We start from the raw sequence: 16706 nt of genomic DNA on the forward strand, positions 1-16706 counted from the left end.
TCCATGTGCATGTAATACACAATTCTTCTATAAACTGGACTAAGAATCTAATCAGTGAGGTGAATGACTAATATACAAAAGGTGGTAAGAATAATTTTATTGGATTATTAAATAGCATGTCTTCTCTTCAACCATTACAAATTTGTAGATACTACATGAATGACAATACATAATTTCTTTTTAATTGTTGCCCATATGACATATTTACACATGCAGTTAGTACCGATGCCATGCTACATTTTGTTAACAGCATTTTGTTGTTTACTAGATTCAAAATGTGAGCATTTCATTTTCTGTAGGAAAATACCTCTAGGTGGGTGGAACTCGTGTACTAATCTGCGCTCAGAAGGTTGAAATTATTAACATTTCAGGTCAGGCTCCCGGAGCATGTTCCCTTTTCTTCCTTAGTACCCATCATCACAGCAATTAATTTCTATCAGGAAAGTGTTTGTTTTAAATTTTTTTTTAATGTAAGAAAAAAGAATATACATCTAGATGGAGCAGCCTAATGATAACGGCTAAAACTCATGAAACTCAATGGCATTTACTGTCGATACCACTTGGAAAAGCAAACATTATAAAAATATTTGTAAGCCAAGCATAAGTAGGATTTCAGCACAGTGATTTTTTTTTCTGGCATAGATTATCTGCACAGTTATGAAATGATAACATCGCTTTATGATGAAAGAGTTGGTGCTATGAGCGAATTATTTCATTTGGATTCTGTAATGCTTGAAAGGCCATGGAACTATTTTATTCTCAACATAAATAATCTGTACACATCTTGTGACATTAACATTGTGACATCTGACAAAGACTTTACAAATGCAACTTCAATTTAAAATTGTACATTCATTTTCAAATTGTACATATTTCTTTCTTTCTTACACAGAAAATTGCAATGGGGCACAATAAATATACTGTAATCCAACTGCAGTCTCCAATTCCATACTGACTCAAGATCAACCAGAGTTAAAACCCAAAGTTAATCATCCATGATCATCCAAGAAGGTAAAAGGTGCAGGATACAAACTGCACTGCAGAGAAAAAAAAAGCCAAACTGGAGTTTGATAAAAAAACCAAAACTATTAAAGTAAAATTCCAGTGTCACTGTTTAAAATAAACATACAGAAAAGGAGTATGCAGGGCATGGGCGCACACACATGAGATACGTTATCCTTGCATGAAAGGTGTGAGCAGTAAAAAAACCCGAAAGGCGGTGAGTCACTGCGAGGAGGGTGGCCAGCTGCTGTTCACTAGAAAGCTGCAGGCATCTTGCCACTTAGGACTTGTTGGCTGAGCCAGAGGAGCGGCGCAGTTTCATGGACATGCGGCTCTTGCTAGTCCGAGGAGACATTGGAGAGGCTAAGTCTGTTCCATCCACCTGTGCTGTTGCTGCTGCTGGAGTTTCTCCCAGCTGAGTCTCTGGGCAGAAGCCTGCAGAGGACAGCAAGAACCAGACGGGTCAGTGCCGCCTTCTGCATTTGCAGCACAGGATCTCTTAGCAAGGAGCAGAGAGGAATTTCAGTGCTGCTGTCACTACCACAGCATCTCCTACCCCTTTACCAGCTGTGGTTGATGATATTGCTCATGGAATTAGCAAATGCTACAAATCTACCTCTAGAGAAAAGATGACTCCAGAAACCACTGAGCTATGGGACTGCAGAACCCCCTCGGTTCTGAGCAACTGAGGCAGCACTGAAGTGGGAAACATTCTCCCCCTAACCAGGAAAACAAACAGCTCCAGTTCCCTTGCAGGGATGGGGAATCATTAGTCAAACCACAACCCAGAAGAATCCAGTCTTTAATGAGAACACGAAGGTTAACAGCTCATTGCACATGAAGGGAGCTCTAGGAATGCTGCTGAAGAGGTGGAGTGAATTGGGGGCCAACTGAGAGAGCAAAACATCTTCTCCCATCCCAACTTTAGTTGGTGCTTCAAAAGACAAATTCCTACAGGGCCCACAAGGCAGAAGCTTGAACAGATTGTACTAAGTGGATGCACTGTATGTTAACGTTTCTTTGTAAAAGGAACAAGATGAATTTGAGACAATGATGTGTAATTCATTAGCCCAGTGAGCTACATTCCAGTGCCCCCAGAGTCCTCATTGCAAGGGGACAAGGCTCTTTCCTACAAACAGCCTGTCTCCAAATCTTCTTCCACAGAAGTACAAAAGGAAAAGGAGAAAATATGAAATCAAAATTACATTCTCCTTCCCATAACACAGAAAATTAATACTATGAATTCCCATCCATAAAACTAAACTGCATTTTCATTAGCCATTTACAGAAACTGACAGTGTGATTGAACTCAACTACCTCAGTTGACTCTGAAGGCTTCTGACCCATATAAATTAGAGACAGAAGCCTAGTCCTGCAGGTGTCAATGGGGAAACCCCTGTGGACTGAAGTAAGGCAGAAATCACTTGCTATTTCTTCCACATCATGCTATTACTGGTAATTTTTTTAAAATAATAATGCAATAATCAGAACTGAAGGTCTCTCTGCCTCAGTATACATTTCACATACAAAGGGTGCAAAAGTCATTCAAAACTGGTCATGATTTATTTTGAAAAAGTCCTCTAAAATCAAATGAGGTCATAAGGTAAGAAGTCTAGGAGCACATTTAAAAGATTGTTATAAACCTGTGGTATTTAGCAACCTGGCTGTTTTCCTCACCTGGTCCCTCACCTGCCTGCTCCAGAGCAACAGCATGGTACTTTCTATCTTCAAACTGACACGACCCATCAGAGTGACAGGGGAGAGAAAGGGCTGTTATTTGTTCCCCAGCTGGTGACAGTAATTTTGTTCATGAACTAGGTACTTCACTGCCAAACAATCTGGAAAAGCATGATAATGCCTGACTCACTGTGCCTTATAGAAAAAGGCAAGCAGGGAAACATGCATTTGCATTTTCTGAAATTCTATCTTGTTCTGATTTTACAAGAAATTAAAGCATTTCAAATGGTGGAAATTAGAGAATAGAAAATAACCGTTGTTGTTTTGCACAGCATACCATTCACAGCTAGCGTGAAAGACCTTCCGTTTCAAGCCTTTGCCCTTTACCTTGATGTGGCCAATGCTTTCTAGTGGAGGTTTTGGAAGGAGAAGAAATATCACAGCATTTCTTTCTTTGTTGAGAATGAAGAAGTGATGAGGAAGGAGGAGTGGAAAGAAGTGAGGAAGGGGGAGGAGAAAAGATAAAAGATAACAGGTGTGAGACATGAGACACGAACCGCAGAGATTGAAGGGTATTAACAGATGAGCACAGAAAACGGAATTTCGAATTTCATTATGCAATTGCTGCTCATGCTACAGGTTAAAGAAAGTGATGAGTTAGTTATGTGCAATGAAGCAACAGCTCTGAAATCCAGCATCATACTTACCAACTAAGCATTACAAGAAAAAAAAGGAAGGGAGAGAGAAAGAAAAGAATTCTATAACATTATCCAGATCCAGCAACCTTATTAATAGCAACTGAGATACATCCTAAACACTGTCTGAAATGCTTGCTTAACATCTGTGAAAACAGCTAAATACTCACACACATACACACAGTTGAGAAGGAAAAACAAATGGCAACTCGATATATGGCTTCTGCTCCCCAGCTGTTTCACCAAATATTTTAAAATTATAGCCAGTCTTAACATGAGACTCCTGAAATCATGTAAAGAAGAAAAAGCAGCTAGTTTTAAGCTAGTTAGTCTGCATTGAAGGGTTAAACCCTAGTGTGAAATTTTATCATGTGTTGTTGGATAAAGAAAACCTCAGTCTGCCCTATTATTTCGATTAAAATATTATTCCAGTCGTACCTTAAAATTTTGTTTCTGATTCCTGCAGACAAAAGCACAAATTCACATTCAACCATATTTTTTTAAAGAAACTTAGAGCCATTGAAGAACAGAAGTCATGTAAAGTGATTTTCACATCTGAACATACCACACCAGAAGAGTGAAGAATAACAGTACTTAAAATATATTTAAAGTCTGACAGAAATTAACAGGTTAATTAGTAACTAAATTTCTTTGGATTTTAGATAAGCATATATATTCATACATACGCTCATACACACATGTGGATATTAAACATGGTATATAAAAATTTTGCAGGTTTTGCTTCCCCTTCAGAGTTTTAAAATTTTCACTATAAAATGCTATTATCTTTATCTCTCTCCACAATTGTCCTGGTTCTGGTCAGGACAGGGTTAATTTTTGCAGTAGCCAGGAGGCGGTATGGCTGGGACCTGGAGGTTATTCTGTACCACCTTGTGTCATTTTCTGGGGAAGGGCTCACTTCTGGGCCAGTGCAGTGTGGTGCAGGAAGTGGTTGGGTATTACTGGGAGGGGTGTTTGCTTCCTACATCAAATTGTTCACTTCTTTCTTGTACCCTCTGTCATTAGCACTGTTGTTGTTACTGTATGTTTTCTCATCTCATTGCTGTTTCCAGTAAAGATTGTTCTTATCTCTCGAGCTTTACCTTTTATGCCTCCAATTCTCTTCTCCAGCCTGCTGAGGGGAAGGGGAGTGGGAGTGATGGAGCAGCACATGGTTTGGAGTGGTTTCAGTGGGAACACTGAATCAGAGAATACCATTCCTAAAACACAACAGCCTTCTTTGGTGCCCAGTGTGAGGCACAAAGGGTTGAGATAACAACAGATCTGCCCACAGTGAGTTGAAAACAAATTTGTTGTATTAGATCTAGATCTACTGGTCACAATGTTGCTTGGTCTGCTCATGTGGGTGCAGTACCTAACCCTGTGCATGTTTCTGTATATGCACTATGTGCTCATAGAGCAGGGAGAGGGATCAGGATTGCTTTGTTGCTGTGCTATGGTGTGGGATATGTGCAGCCACTGCCCTGGAGGGATGTCTGCTGAGATAAGAGATTTCGCAATCACCCAGCAGGACTCCCTGGAAAGGACTTTTGAGTCATGGTGAGGAAAAGTAGACCCACAATCCTTTGGGAGACCCTATGCAGATCTTTCTGTAACCCACTGGTCTATCCCAGACCCTCTGTAATCCATTGGTCCCCTTGCTGATCCCCTGTATCCCTATAAAAGACCAGTTTGCCTCTGTAGAAGGGAGAGCTCGTCACTGGCCTTCCCTTTGCCGGAGGGAACCCCCAATAAAGCTCCCTTCGTGCGGAACCAGCCATACGGGTCTTCTCTTCTCTCTCTCTGGTCTGGTTTGGCCTAGAGGCTGCCCTGCAGAGCTGAGCTGAAATCACGAGCTGATAATCACTAAAGAGCTGATAGCTTCTGCAAGGGCTCCTCTGCCAGCAGCTGAGAGGAAGATACCAGACCTCGGGCAGGCGATTCCTTTCGGGACCATCTCCCCGGACCGGTCATCTCTTCCTGGGTCGCAGCCTCGGACCCCACCACCAGCTGTAATACTATGGGGTATCAGTTCATGACATGGTAAGATAAAGGGCAATGAAGGTAATTTGGGATGCGTATTCAGCATTGCTCTCCTATCCTTACTCAGGCACTAGCTCTGGGAGTCCATTAACAATCAAACCCAGTCTGTGGGAAGAACAGGGGGGATGACTTTCCCCAGCTTTTCACCTCCTTTTTCTCCTTCAGACCTGTTAAAACAGCTTTTGAGAATTTAGAATTCCTGCTGGATGTTAAGGAAAGCATGTTCTGGTTGCTAAGTCTGCCATATCTCCTCAGTGCATTCTACACTGTGTTTAGAGTAGGTCAGGAGTCAGGACAGAGATTTCTAGGGAGGTCATTCAGAGATCTGCCCTGAGGGTAGATAGTCATGAGTGGATGGAACTTGGAGAAAATGTCCCCAGTTTTGGGGAAAATTCTTTGCTCCAATGGTTTGGCAGTTCACCTGTATGACCCTGATAAAGTGACAGAATATTTGCAAGGAGAATGCAATGGCAGCTCCAAAGAGGAGCAATACAGAAGAAGTCTGTGCATCTACATGATGTACTTTTACAGCCAACTTCTCTACCCGGGCAGTGATGTCTTGCCATAGTTCAGTCGCTCAGATGGTTTCCTTTTGCACTGCCAATCGCTCTTTTTCCATCGTTCTAGCCACCCCACAGAGCATTTGCCACCATCCATGAGTCAGTGTAGAGGCAGAATGCTGGCCATTCCTCTTGTTCAGTGACATCTGAAGCCAGCTGGATGGCTTTCAGCTCTGCACCCTGACTTGATGCACCTTGTCCCTCAATATCTTCTGTGACTCGCCATGTAGGATTCCATACATCACCCTTCCATTTTCGATGTATCCCTACAAAATGCTAGGAACCATCAATGAAGAGAGTGTATCCTTTTTCATTTTCTGGTAGCTGATAATATGGGGGGGTTGGAATTGGGCTACTGAAGAACACTGCAACAATGGACAGGTGGATCAGGTTGCCAAGATTAAAGTGTCTCAGGTGGATCTGGACTGGCAACATAAGGGTGAATTATTTCTGACTTGGTGGGCCCATAACACCTCAGGTCATGGGCTTGTGATTGAGTGGTGGACACTATATCCTAGGTTATCCGTAACTGTGAAACATGCACTGCAATCAGTCAGGCTAAATGGGTAAAGCCTCTTTGGTGTGGGGGATGATGGTTGAAATATAAATGTAATGAGACCTGGCAGATGGATTACATCGTACTCCCACAAATCTGCCTAGGCAAGCACTATGTGCTGACAATGGTGGAGGCAACCACTGGATGGCTGGAGACGCACCCTGTGCCTCATATCACTGGCCAGAACACCATCCTTGAAGAACAGCTAATGTGGTGACATAGCACCCCCAAAAGAATTGAGTTCGACAATGGGACTCATTTCAAAAATATCCTCATCGACACCTGCGCCAGCATGATATTGCATGGGTACATCACATTCTGTATCCTGCGCCAGTCTCTGGGAAAATGAAACAGTACAATGGACTATTAAAAACCACATTGAAAGCAACGGGTGGTGTGACCTTCAAACACTGGGATCTGCCTTCAGCACAGGCCCCCTGGTAAGTTAACACTAGAGGATCTACCTTGCTGGCCCTGCCCAATCAAAACCTCCCTGTACCTCCCTGTGGAGCACATGAGAAATGTGTGAGGGAAGACAGTTTGCATTAGTCCTGCCTCAAGCAAAGGCAAACCCATCCATGGGATTGTTTTTGCTCAAGGACCTGGGTTCACTTGATGGGTGATGCAGTGGAACAGGGAAACACAATGTGTACCTCCAGGGAGTTTGATTTTTGGGTTAGAACAGTCTGTAATATTGAATTGTACAAAAGTGGTTGCTGAATGACACTGCCACCGTATGCCAGAACTACCATGGACAATGAGTATGAACTGCTCCAATTGTGAGCTCCTGGTGCAGCTTGCTTATTTGACAAGTGACAAATACCACCTGACAGCACACCAGCCCTCCTGCCCTGGAAGATATCTAGGACAGATTGGACCCACAGTCATTGACTAACGGAAGTCAACAGACACCTTGGAGGGATGGTCATTGACTATGGAAATGATACTCATGCTTACGCATATAGCTGGAAGGTGTAGGATCTGTGTATCAGCAAAGGATGATGGAGATGGTATAGAGTAAGGGGTGAAAAATGTCCTGGTTCTGGCCAGGACAGGGTTGATTTTTGCAGTAGCCAGAAGGGGGCATAGCCAGGACACATAGGTTATTCTATATTACTTTTTCCAGGTATGGGGGAAGGGCTCACTTCCAGATCAGTGTAGCATGGCAGAGGGAACAGTCGGGTGTTGTTAAGAGATGGGGTATGTCTGTGCCCATGTGAATTGTTTGCCTCTTTCTTGTCCCTTCTGTCATTAGTATGATTGTTGTTGTTGCTGCTGTTCATTTTCTTATCTCATTGCTGTTTCCAGTAAATTGTTGTTATCTCATCCCATGCCTTTTATGACTCCAGTTCTCCTCTCCAGCCCACCGAGGAGAGGGGAGTGATCAAGTGGCACATGGTTTGGAGTGGTTTCAGTGGGAACACTGAATTGGAAAATACCATTCTTAAACCACAACAACAAAATATTTAGTTATCTAAAATATAAAAATAGGGTTATATATGAAGGCTTTATGGACAAATGATGTGAAGCCAGAAAGTTCTATTAAAAAAATAAAATAGATATCTTTGGATTCTTAAGAGGCTGAAAAACATTAGGAAGTGATCCGTATTTTTCTCCTCTTAGGTTTGACAAGTGACAAATACCATAGTCTGATGTGCTATGATATTTTGGGGCCATAATGCAAAGCTACTTCAATTGCTTCTAAACTAGGAGGTGGGTCAACAAAGTTGAAATGCGACATTTTTCACACTCCATTTGAAAAATTTTAGAACCTTTTAATGATAGTATGTCGGTTATTTGACTCAGAAATTAACTATTTAAAATGGAATCCTAACTATACAAAGATTAAATTAGAAGTGAGGTGAGATGGAGGAATCTGGAGGTATCATAACATATGCACTGCCATGACTAATCTCGCTCATCAGTGCTGACTTTCCAAGGTGAAAAATTCACCAAGGAGAAGCCTGACAGGTTGCTGCATGGTAAAACTACCCTAAGCACTTCCAGCTTTATCACACCTTGTTGTCTCGATCAGTGTAGTCCTGAGTGCCGTCTCTGAAAATGACCACAGAGTAAAATACAATTTGTGCATGTTGGTAAATTTTGATGGTCTTCTAAGATACTTCACCACGTCCCATCTGACCTTCAGGAAGAGGGCAATTATTTTTGCACAGCTTATGCCCTTCACCACTCTTACAAATTTCAGTCCAAATCTGGCCAGGTTGTCTGTCATGCTCAGCAGCTTTGCTAGAGTCAAGTCAATCAAGTCTCTCACTAATTTTGTGAAATGAGGAAAGGAAGTGAGAGCAGATTTAGAAAGACTGCAAAAGCAGCTGCAAAGCAAGGCAAAAAGGTGAGGAAGAGATGGTCTAAAGGCCTGAGAGACCAGAACTGGGTAGAAGAGAAAGAACTAAGAGGCATGAGAAAGAACACAGCAAAAAAGATTAAGTTTATGGCAAAACAGCAGCCAAGTCCAAGGCCAGTGAATAATGCTCTTCAGAACCTAGACTGAAGCATGTGTGTTAGGTAAGCCTATTTCCCTCTGTCAGCCTACAGTGAAACCCACTGGCAAAATTCCCAGTCTTTCCACTACAGAAATTCAGGCAGAGCTAAGAGAGCTTACCATTCCTATCAACTACTGTCCTACCTCAGTCTGCAGGAGGTGGTGGTGCTAGAGGTTGCAGTTTGCTTATGTATCCTGTTAATCAGTGTTACAGGATTTGTTTTGCCCTATACTTTATAACAAAATGGAAGTAATTACACAAAGCAAATGTCACAAGAAAATAAAGTAAAAAATTCAAAAACTAGGAAAAGTCAGGATTAAAATTTAGTTTTGTCCCCTTGTGTGTATGCATGGGATGCTCTTTAACTGAACAATCCTACTCTTTTTTTTTTCAGTAGATCCATTTCATTAAATGTAGGAAGCTGGTCTGTGTGGGTTTCTAGCAGTCCACACCGAATTTACTGTCTCAAAATGCTGAGTGGACCTTCACCTAAGTAGTTGACTTTAGGACAATAGTTCAGAAATGCTTCAGCTGTTCCAATACGAATTCTGTGGAAAATGTCAGTAAGTTTTGAGCTTTTGCTCTGATTTGGAATAAAAAAAAGGCCTTCTTAAGTTTGGACTGGAGAAGAGATAATGAGAAATTCTTCCAACCCTGCCAGGCACAGAGCTCTCATTTCTGTATTTCAGCTCCACTTCCAATCACAAACCACCACCACCAAGTGTTACTCAGATCCTTCTACAGTGACAAAAGCACCATCATTCTCATCTGCGAAGGGGTAGTACAGGGACAAAAGGATTATTAGTTTCAACATTTTGCACCAAGGAAGCAGTGGAAGAAAATGCAAGCTGTTGAACTTGATCTTTAATTCTGCAATGCTAAAGCATCATTACCTCTACATTCTCCTGCTTTCCTGCCTGTATGGTGACAACCCCACTTACTTTGGGAGTGGGGCAGCAGAACTGTTCTGAATGCAGGCTTGAAAATACAGGAATGATTGTTGGGGCCAAAAAGCCTGATGCTTTTGCCACAAGGAAAATACTACGATTAATGTAGAAGGGCCTCTTCTTTAGAAAATTTACTGTAAAAAGGTACTAGTCTTAGTAGGAAGAAAGGGAACAAAAGAAGACAGAAAAAACAAACCCAAGACATTTTAAAGATCAGAATCTTAGCATCATGAGGTCAATATGTTCTTCAATATAATTGAGCTTATCATTGACAGTTCCCTCAACCTATTCTGGTGTCACAGAGATCTGGTTCACTCAATATCTGCATAGGACGAGTTACTCTATTTAGCAGAGTATTTGCAGTTACTCAATTTAACAGGAACAGCACAAGGTAAAAAACACAGAGGCAACTGAATTGCATTCTGTGATTAAGTACAGGTAAATCTCAATTTCTTTAAATGTACACATTCACTACATTGGTCAGGTTCCCAAACATGGGAAGGTAGATTTGTCAGAAGCAAACTAAGCTTCTAGATAAAACAGCAGCTGCCACAATCACATTGTACTGAACAGTAGTCACAGAAAAAAGGAACAGCCTTTGCTGATGTCTGAGCCTTTGATAAAATAAGTCCATCTGAGAAAATACAGTTTGTTACTGAATGGCATGTTCTCTATTTGCTCTAATTCTCATAGCTCAAATGAAAAAAAAAGGCCAATGGGTCACAACAACAACAACAAAATGATAACACCTGGTGATGGGCTATAGCAGCCTCATAGTTTCTAAGACCTTTCTTAGATGAAAAAAGGTATAGAACATTTTATAAAATTAAACATATTCAGCAGTTGTAATCTTGCAGATCATGATCCAATAAAAGAATTAAGTCTGTAATATCTAAAATGTAGGGTTTTTTTTTCTTAGTCTCTTCTGGTCAATTATTTTTTATTAAAAGAAGCCCCATAAATAAATGAAATATTTTGTATTTAAAAAAAATGTAAAGTATTCTTAGAAGCTGGTTAGAAATTTTTAGATGACATGGACACATCTGGTAGGAAGCTTGCACGGTTTTGTCTGAGTCATCTTGAGGGTGATGAATGCATGTGGGTTCCCAGGCAGGACTACAGGACCACTCCTATGTGTAATCCTGGCATGGTTCAGTGCTCTGTACCTCCTTCAAGAAATTCACCTGTTGCAGGGCCCCTGGAAATTTAGGGGTATCTATTTTTCAACAGCACTGCTGGTGGACTCTTCTTGTGATCATTGGTGCATCAGAAATTTGGGTCATCTGCAGCAACGTAGCTCAGAGATCTGCCTCTGCTAGAACTGGAAACCAGTGGTTTCCAGGCTAACCCCAAGCCCTGGGGTAACCTTTCTGTTAGGTGACTGCAGTGTTATTTTATACCTGCCTCAGGCTTTAGAATTTGTGCCCTCTAGAATCAGCTTGGAGGCAGACGGCTCTGTGCTACTCCAGGCACTCTGTCTGGAGCTCAGTATCAGAGCTCCAGGAGCCCCAGATGGAACAGGGATCAGGCTGCCAGAGCACCTCCAGCTTCCCTGGGCTGAAATGAAAGCTGAGAGTCAGGCAGATGCGGGGCCAGGTTGAATCTGATGCTGGGTCACACTGTGCTGGCATGTCTGTCCTAGGAAGCTGCTGGCTGCTCCTGACACTGATGTCTCAGTCAGTTCCACTGCACAATGCAAGGTCCAGAAGAATGTGGCTCCCAGGACAGGACATCATGTTTCATGGTATGCGGACACACATGCAAGTGTGCAGATGTGAAACACATCACAAGCTCCTATTAATGAGATTCCTACAGAAAATTTCTTAACTTTGATACAAAGGTTAAGTTAAAATCAAGTTTCTAAAAAATCATAACCTCATTTCAGATCATGCTAGAAAATACCAAATTTAAAAGAATACAAGAATTGCCACTGTAGAGCAGTGTACTCTGGTGCACCAAACCAGCACAGAAAAGCAGCTTTGCTTCACCCTGAAAGAATGAGTTAGAGGAAGAGGGCAGAACGACTTGGCTTGGAATGAGACTTCTGAAAATGAATAGGCAGAACTTCTACAAGTGTACTAGAATATAGAATATATACTATACAAAAAAGCCATACAAAAATGTCTGGTGCTGAATATTCACTAGGTCCATTAGGCAGGAAATGTGGCAAGGACTGGTATATCCCTGGTTATTGTTTTTAATATTTGTTTTTAATGTTTATTTGTTTTTAATGTTTCTAGTTACAGATTTTTCATATTCAAACGTTTTCATACTTTAAATTATGTAACTAATTTTTGTACTGCTTTAGTTAAATTACTTACTTTTAATTTTGTTTTCCTTTGGTCTCAGCTATTTCCACTAGCATAATTATACCACTTACTATACTTTGAAACTGCACCTCATTTCTAGTTATTGTTTATACTTTAAAGTAAATGACCCTCAACATTTTAACATCTCTCAGTCTTTCTTTCTGTAGTCCTATAATAATTCTTGTATAATTTAGAATTGATTTCTGTATATATTTTTGGAATTGAAAAACAAATTTTCAGATAACAACTTGCCAAATTATTCTTACAAAATTTATTTAATTTAGATTTACAGTTTTTCCATGGAAGCACTTTGATTATCATTAAATAAGGTTTTTCTGAACAGGGAATTTCAAGTGTTACACATTTTTCTTCTCCATCTCTCCTAGGTTATCACTGCAGAATGTCTTACAACATGAATGAAAGACAGTACAGGGTACAAAACACACCACTGCCATCCAGTACTACTTGTTCATGCTGAGAAACAAAGGCCAACACAATAAAGTGTTACTCATTCAACAACTGTCTCTATCATTAGTTACCTTAATCCCAGAACCAGTGTTAGTGCTTCATGCAGACCTGAGGTTAGTAAAAGACTAAAACTTTTAGATGATGTAGTGGTCATTTCTCAATCAGTGTGAAATTCTTTTTAGTGTGAACAAGGGCAACAAGGAAAGTTTGCATACAATTTGGTTACAAGCTTAGTGCTCTAGTAAAAGTAAGAGGAACAAAGGGTTTTTTTGGACACTTTGTCTTACCTTCAGATAAACAGAACTGATATTTAATGATCTAAAAAGAGGGGAAATAAAATAATGAAATAATCATAAGGAGTTCAAGAAATGTCAGAACAGGAAGGCCTTGAGTTACTCATTTTCTTTTACCGATTTTCTTATTAGTAACAAAAAATGCAGTATCCTCTTATAAAACAGGTATTTTACAGGAAAGTAAAAATTACCTTAAAACCAACTTTGTGACTAATAACCTGGGAACAAAATTAAGATTGCGAGGCTCATATTTTCAGTTTAAAACCTTACATTCTAAACATGTAGCGAGCCTTGAAACTTTCTTATGAGGACGGTGTACCTAAAATGTTTCTACCTGAACTAGCCTAAATGAAAGAGTACCAACGTTTCCATGCAGACTTTATACAGGGGATTGTGATAAAATTTGCTGTAAAAATACAGGATCCGGTTGCTATATTAAAGCATCTTGCCAAATCTTAATGCCAAGCATTGGCTCATGATGCCAGAAAATAGAATAAAGATTTAAAGTCAACTTTGCCCACATTCTCAAGCATGTATGTTCTTTCCAACTAATGGTAACTCTTCATGATGTGCAAAGGTCTGAATTTTTAGTCTTTATAAGTAAGGATACTGCATTTCAAGCAAGACTGTATAAGAACTGTTTGTTACTTCTTACCCGTCTCTGAGGGCAAATGGTGATAAGGTGCTGGACAGAAAACCTGAGCAGCAAAATCTTCAAATGTCGTAGGCTCTAGATGATGTTGAACAATTGTTTGCAGGTATCGTGCTCTCTCCTCATAACTGATTTAGCCAAGAATTAAGGATGAATTTATACCATGTACTGTAACTGCTAAATATCAGTATCTAGTAATTCAGAATTCTTCTTTTTGTTAAATATATATCATGCTTTTCAGCAACTGTACACAGTTATTTTTAATTCTTTACATGACTGTGATATTGTCTGATGCATTGACATAATATTAGTGTAAGATAAACATGATTAATGTAAACCTTATGATTCAACTGTACTTTTTTCATGTCTGATGCAAAATTTCCTGAAATTGTTTACAAACAACAGCAACTTAAATACTCTCTTAAGTAACTAATTTGCCTGTACTCTGGTCACAACTAAATATAAAAACATTTCAATTTTTAGGAGGTGTAGCATGAAACATACCTTAGCATTAACAAAATAAATGACTTTGCACTTTTCCATAATAAACAGCTTTCATAATCCCTAAACACAGATAAATATAGTGAAATTTCAGTATTGGGAAAAACACCTTGTCAATTATGTCATTAAAACAAGCAAGAATATCTGTAAAGAATCCACAGGACCCTTAAATACTGGTTAACAGGGTGTTGGCAGGGTACTGACAGTAAAATACAGTACTTCTTTTTTCCTGTGTTCTCCCCCTCTAATATGACTGACAAGAGACTGGTATCTTGAAGTGTTGTTTTTGAAGAACCCTCTCCAGGCTTCTTGTTCCAGCAGGCCCAATTGTGCTGTTAGCACAGAGAGAGTGAGAAAAAGAGAGAATATTTCTGCTGTTCATGAAAGCAACTATGGAAATGGCTGTCAAAATGTAGAGCAGCAGGCAGCAACATACAATTATCAAGAAAAACTACCATGCTGACTTCATGTTGTATAGTTGCTCAACTGAGAAATCAGTTAACCTTTTCTCACACAACTTTCAGAGTCCTCCAGCTGGACTCAGTATGTTGAATGAGGGAAACCATCTCCAGTTATCTTACAGAAACACAGAATGATCAGAAATTTCCCCTGACATTTACACTTGTGCCCACTTTTTTTCCCATATTTTATTTGCAGATAGTGAGATAATTTTCTCCTTACATAGTTCTATTTTCTGGAAAAATACTCCAAACAAATCAGCATGCTGTGGAGGAATGCACTCAAAATAGGTTTCTTTAAAGTTCTGGGGTTTGATTTCAGGTCTGCTGCTCTTTTTGGGGGAATCAGGGAGAGTGAGGAAACTACCTTTCTGACTCAATTTCACCACCTGTGAAATGGAGATAATACTCATCTTGCACATATTTTTTATCAATCCAAACATAAAAACTGTATTACATGTGACAAACACTTTTAATTACTAGTGATAACGTTTAAAATAAATAATGATACCATTTTCAGTTATGATAAGCAATTAAATTCCCAACACCAAATTAAAGCTGGAAACAATAATCTTCATATTATCTTACAAAACTACACTTCCACAATTACAGAACTTTTCCTACTAAATTTTTTGCAGTTTTTTCTGTACAATATTTACTGTAGATTTTACAGTCTATCTAAATATGAAAAAAATAGAGACTATATTATCTGGAAAAAAGTTCCCGTGAATAAAATTATTTCTATCATATTTCCTTAGACCATAACTTGTTTACATAGTGAAACTGGGAAACAGTTTTCCCTCCAAAATCCATGCTCTGAATTATTTCTGAATCCAGAGACAGCTAAACCACAGCAGAAGCCTCAGTTTGGAGAAGCTTTAATAGAAGCACTGGGACAAGAGAAAATATAAAAATCTCCCATTGTAACGATTCTTAGGTTGGGGGATAAACACAGTATTGAGCCTGAACAGAGGACAGTAATATAGCACAGTTTTTAAGAGGCTATGTATAAGTGGTAGAGGATGAAACTGATGGTTGAAGTCCAAATAATACGTATCTCACAACTTGTTGAAAAGCACTTTTTTTTTCATTGGGGGAGATTCACAGCTGCTGAATTTTCTGCAGTTAATAGAGTCCTTTGATTCACAGCAGTGCCCCTTGCACAAAAAATACTGGCCTTTGTGTATTACCAGAAACTAATTTTCTATTTGGCTGAAAAGGGAAAAATGGGGTTATTGCTTCTCCCTCCTACAGAGCTTTTCATTATGCCTGATGCACTCAACTTCTAAGCTCTTCTGAGAAAAAAAAATAACTGAAGAGGCAAGAGGTAGAAAAATGAGCTTGTTAGCACATTAGAAGTGAAGTATCTTGGTGGGCCCTAGAAATTCCCAGTGGTGTGTTAACTTATCACTCTATGCATGCTGGCACTGATAGTCTCCCAATTGATCACTCTCTTTTCGCACCAAAGGTGCTGCCAGGAAGCAAAGGCTGAAGGCCCACAGGAGAACAGGCTGCTATCAAAACAAGCTGTTTTTAAAAGTCTGCTTGAATGGGTAAAATGTTTCATGAAAAAGTAGGGTAGAGACACCTACTTGCTTTTAAAATGCTCTACTTTCAGAGGTCTCTAAAGGAAACCTTTTAGTTTATCCTATTATATCCAAAGCTTATACACAAATAAGGCAAAATGAAGGAAAGTTACTGCTTTGAACATGACAAGGACATTCTCATTCTCCAGTCTTGGTATATATCTCCTAACCAAATACAGAAGTCTTGAGATAGATGCTGACTGAGGACAATAATGATGTTTTTGTTACCCAGTGAAGAGGATATGCTTGTATCAGTTCTAGAAGTCTAATTCAAACGCACACTTAGTATGCCCAGAGTAAAGTAATTCAGCTAGCTGGGTTGCTGTTCATCCTAACAATCCACAATACCATCTGCAGCTTGTTAAAAACATAACCCACCTTAAAAACAAAACAAAAATCTGAGGCAAATGCTAAGTCCAAAGCTTGCTCTATTCTGCACTAAGAAATTACACACT

General features: G+C 39.8%; 1 protein-coding gene across 4 annotated transcripts in view; it reads right to left on the minus strand.

Annotated features, from left to right (window-relative positions):
• Window positions 1-189: 189 nt before the first annotated feature.
• RALGAPA1 (Ral GTPase activating protein catalytic subunit alpha 1) overlaps window positions 190-16706 on the minus strand; it is a 132184-nt gene continuing 115667 nt past the window's right edge. For 3 of the 4 annotated variants that reach the window (XM_082283864.1, XM_082283863.1, XM_082283861.1), the window contains 2 exons: window positions 13710-13834; window positions 190-1437 (listed from right to left, as the gene is read on the minus strand). In XM_082283864.1, coding sequence (XP_082139990.1) covers window positions 1283-1437; window positions 13710-13834 — 280 coding nt within the window. In that variant the 3' untranslated portion in view covers window positions 190-1282. Of the gene's footprint in view, window positions 1438-3016; window positions 3132-13709; window positions 13835-16706 lie in introns of all 4 variants that reach the window. The other variant, XM_082283862.1, reaches the window with a different exon arrangement.

The sequence above is a fragment of the Coloeus monedula genome (assembly GCF_965178545.1).
Source record: "Coloeus monedula genome assembly, chromosome: 6".
Classification (NCBI taxonomy): domain Eukaryota; kingdom Metazoa; phylum Chordata; class Aves; order Passeriformes; family Corvidae; genus Coloeus; species Coloeus monedula.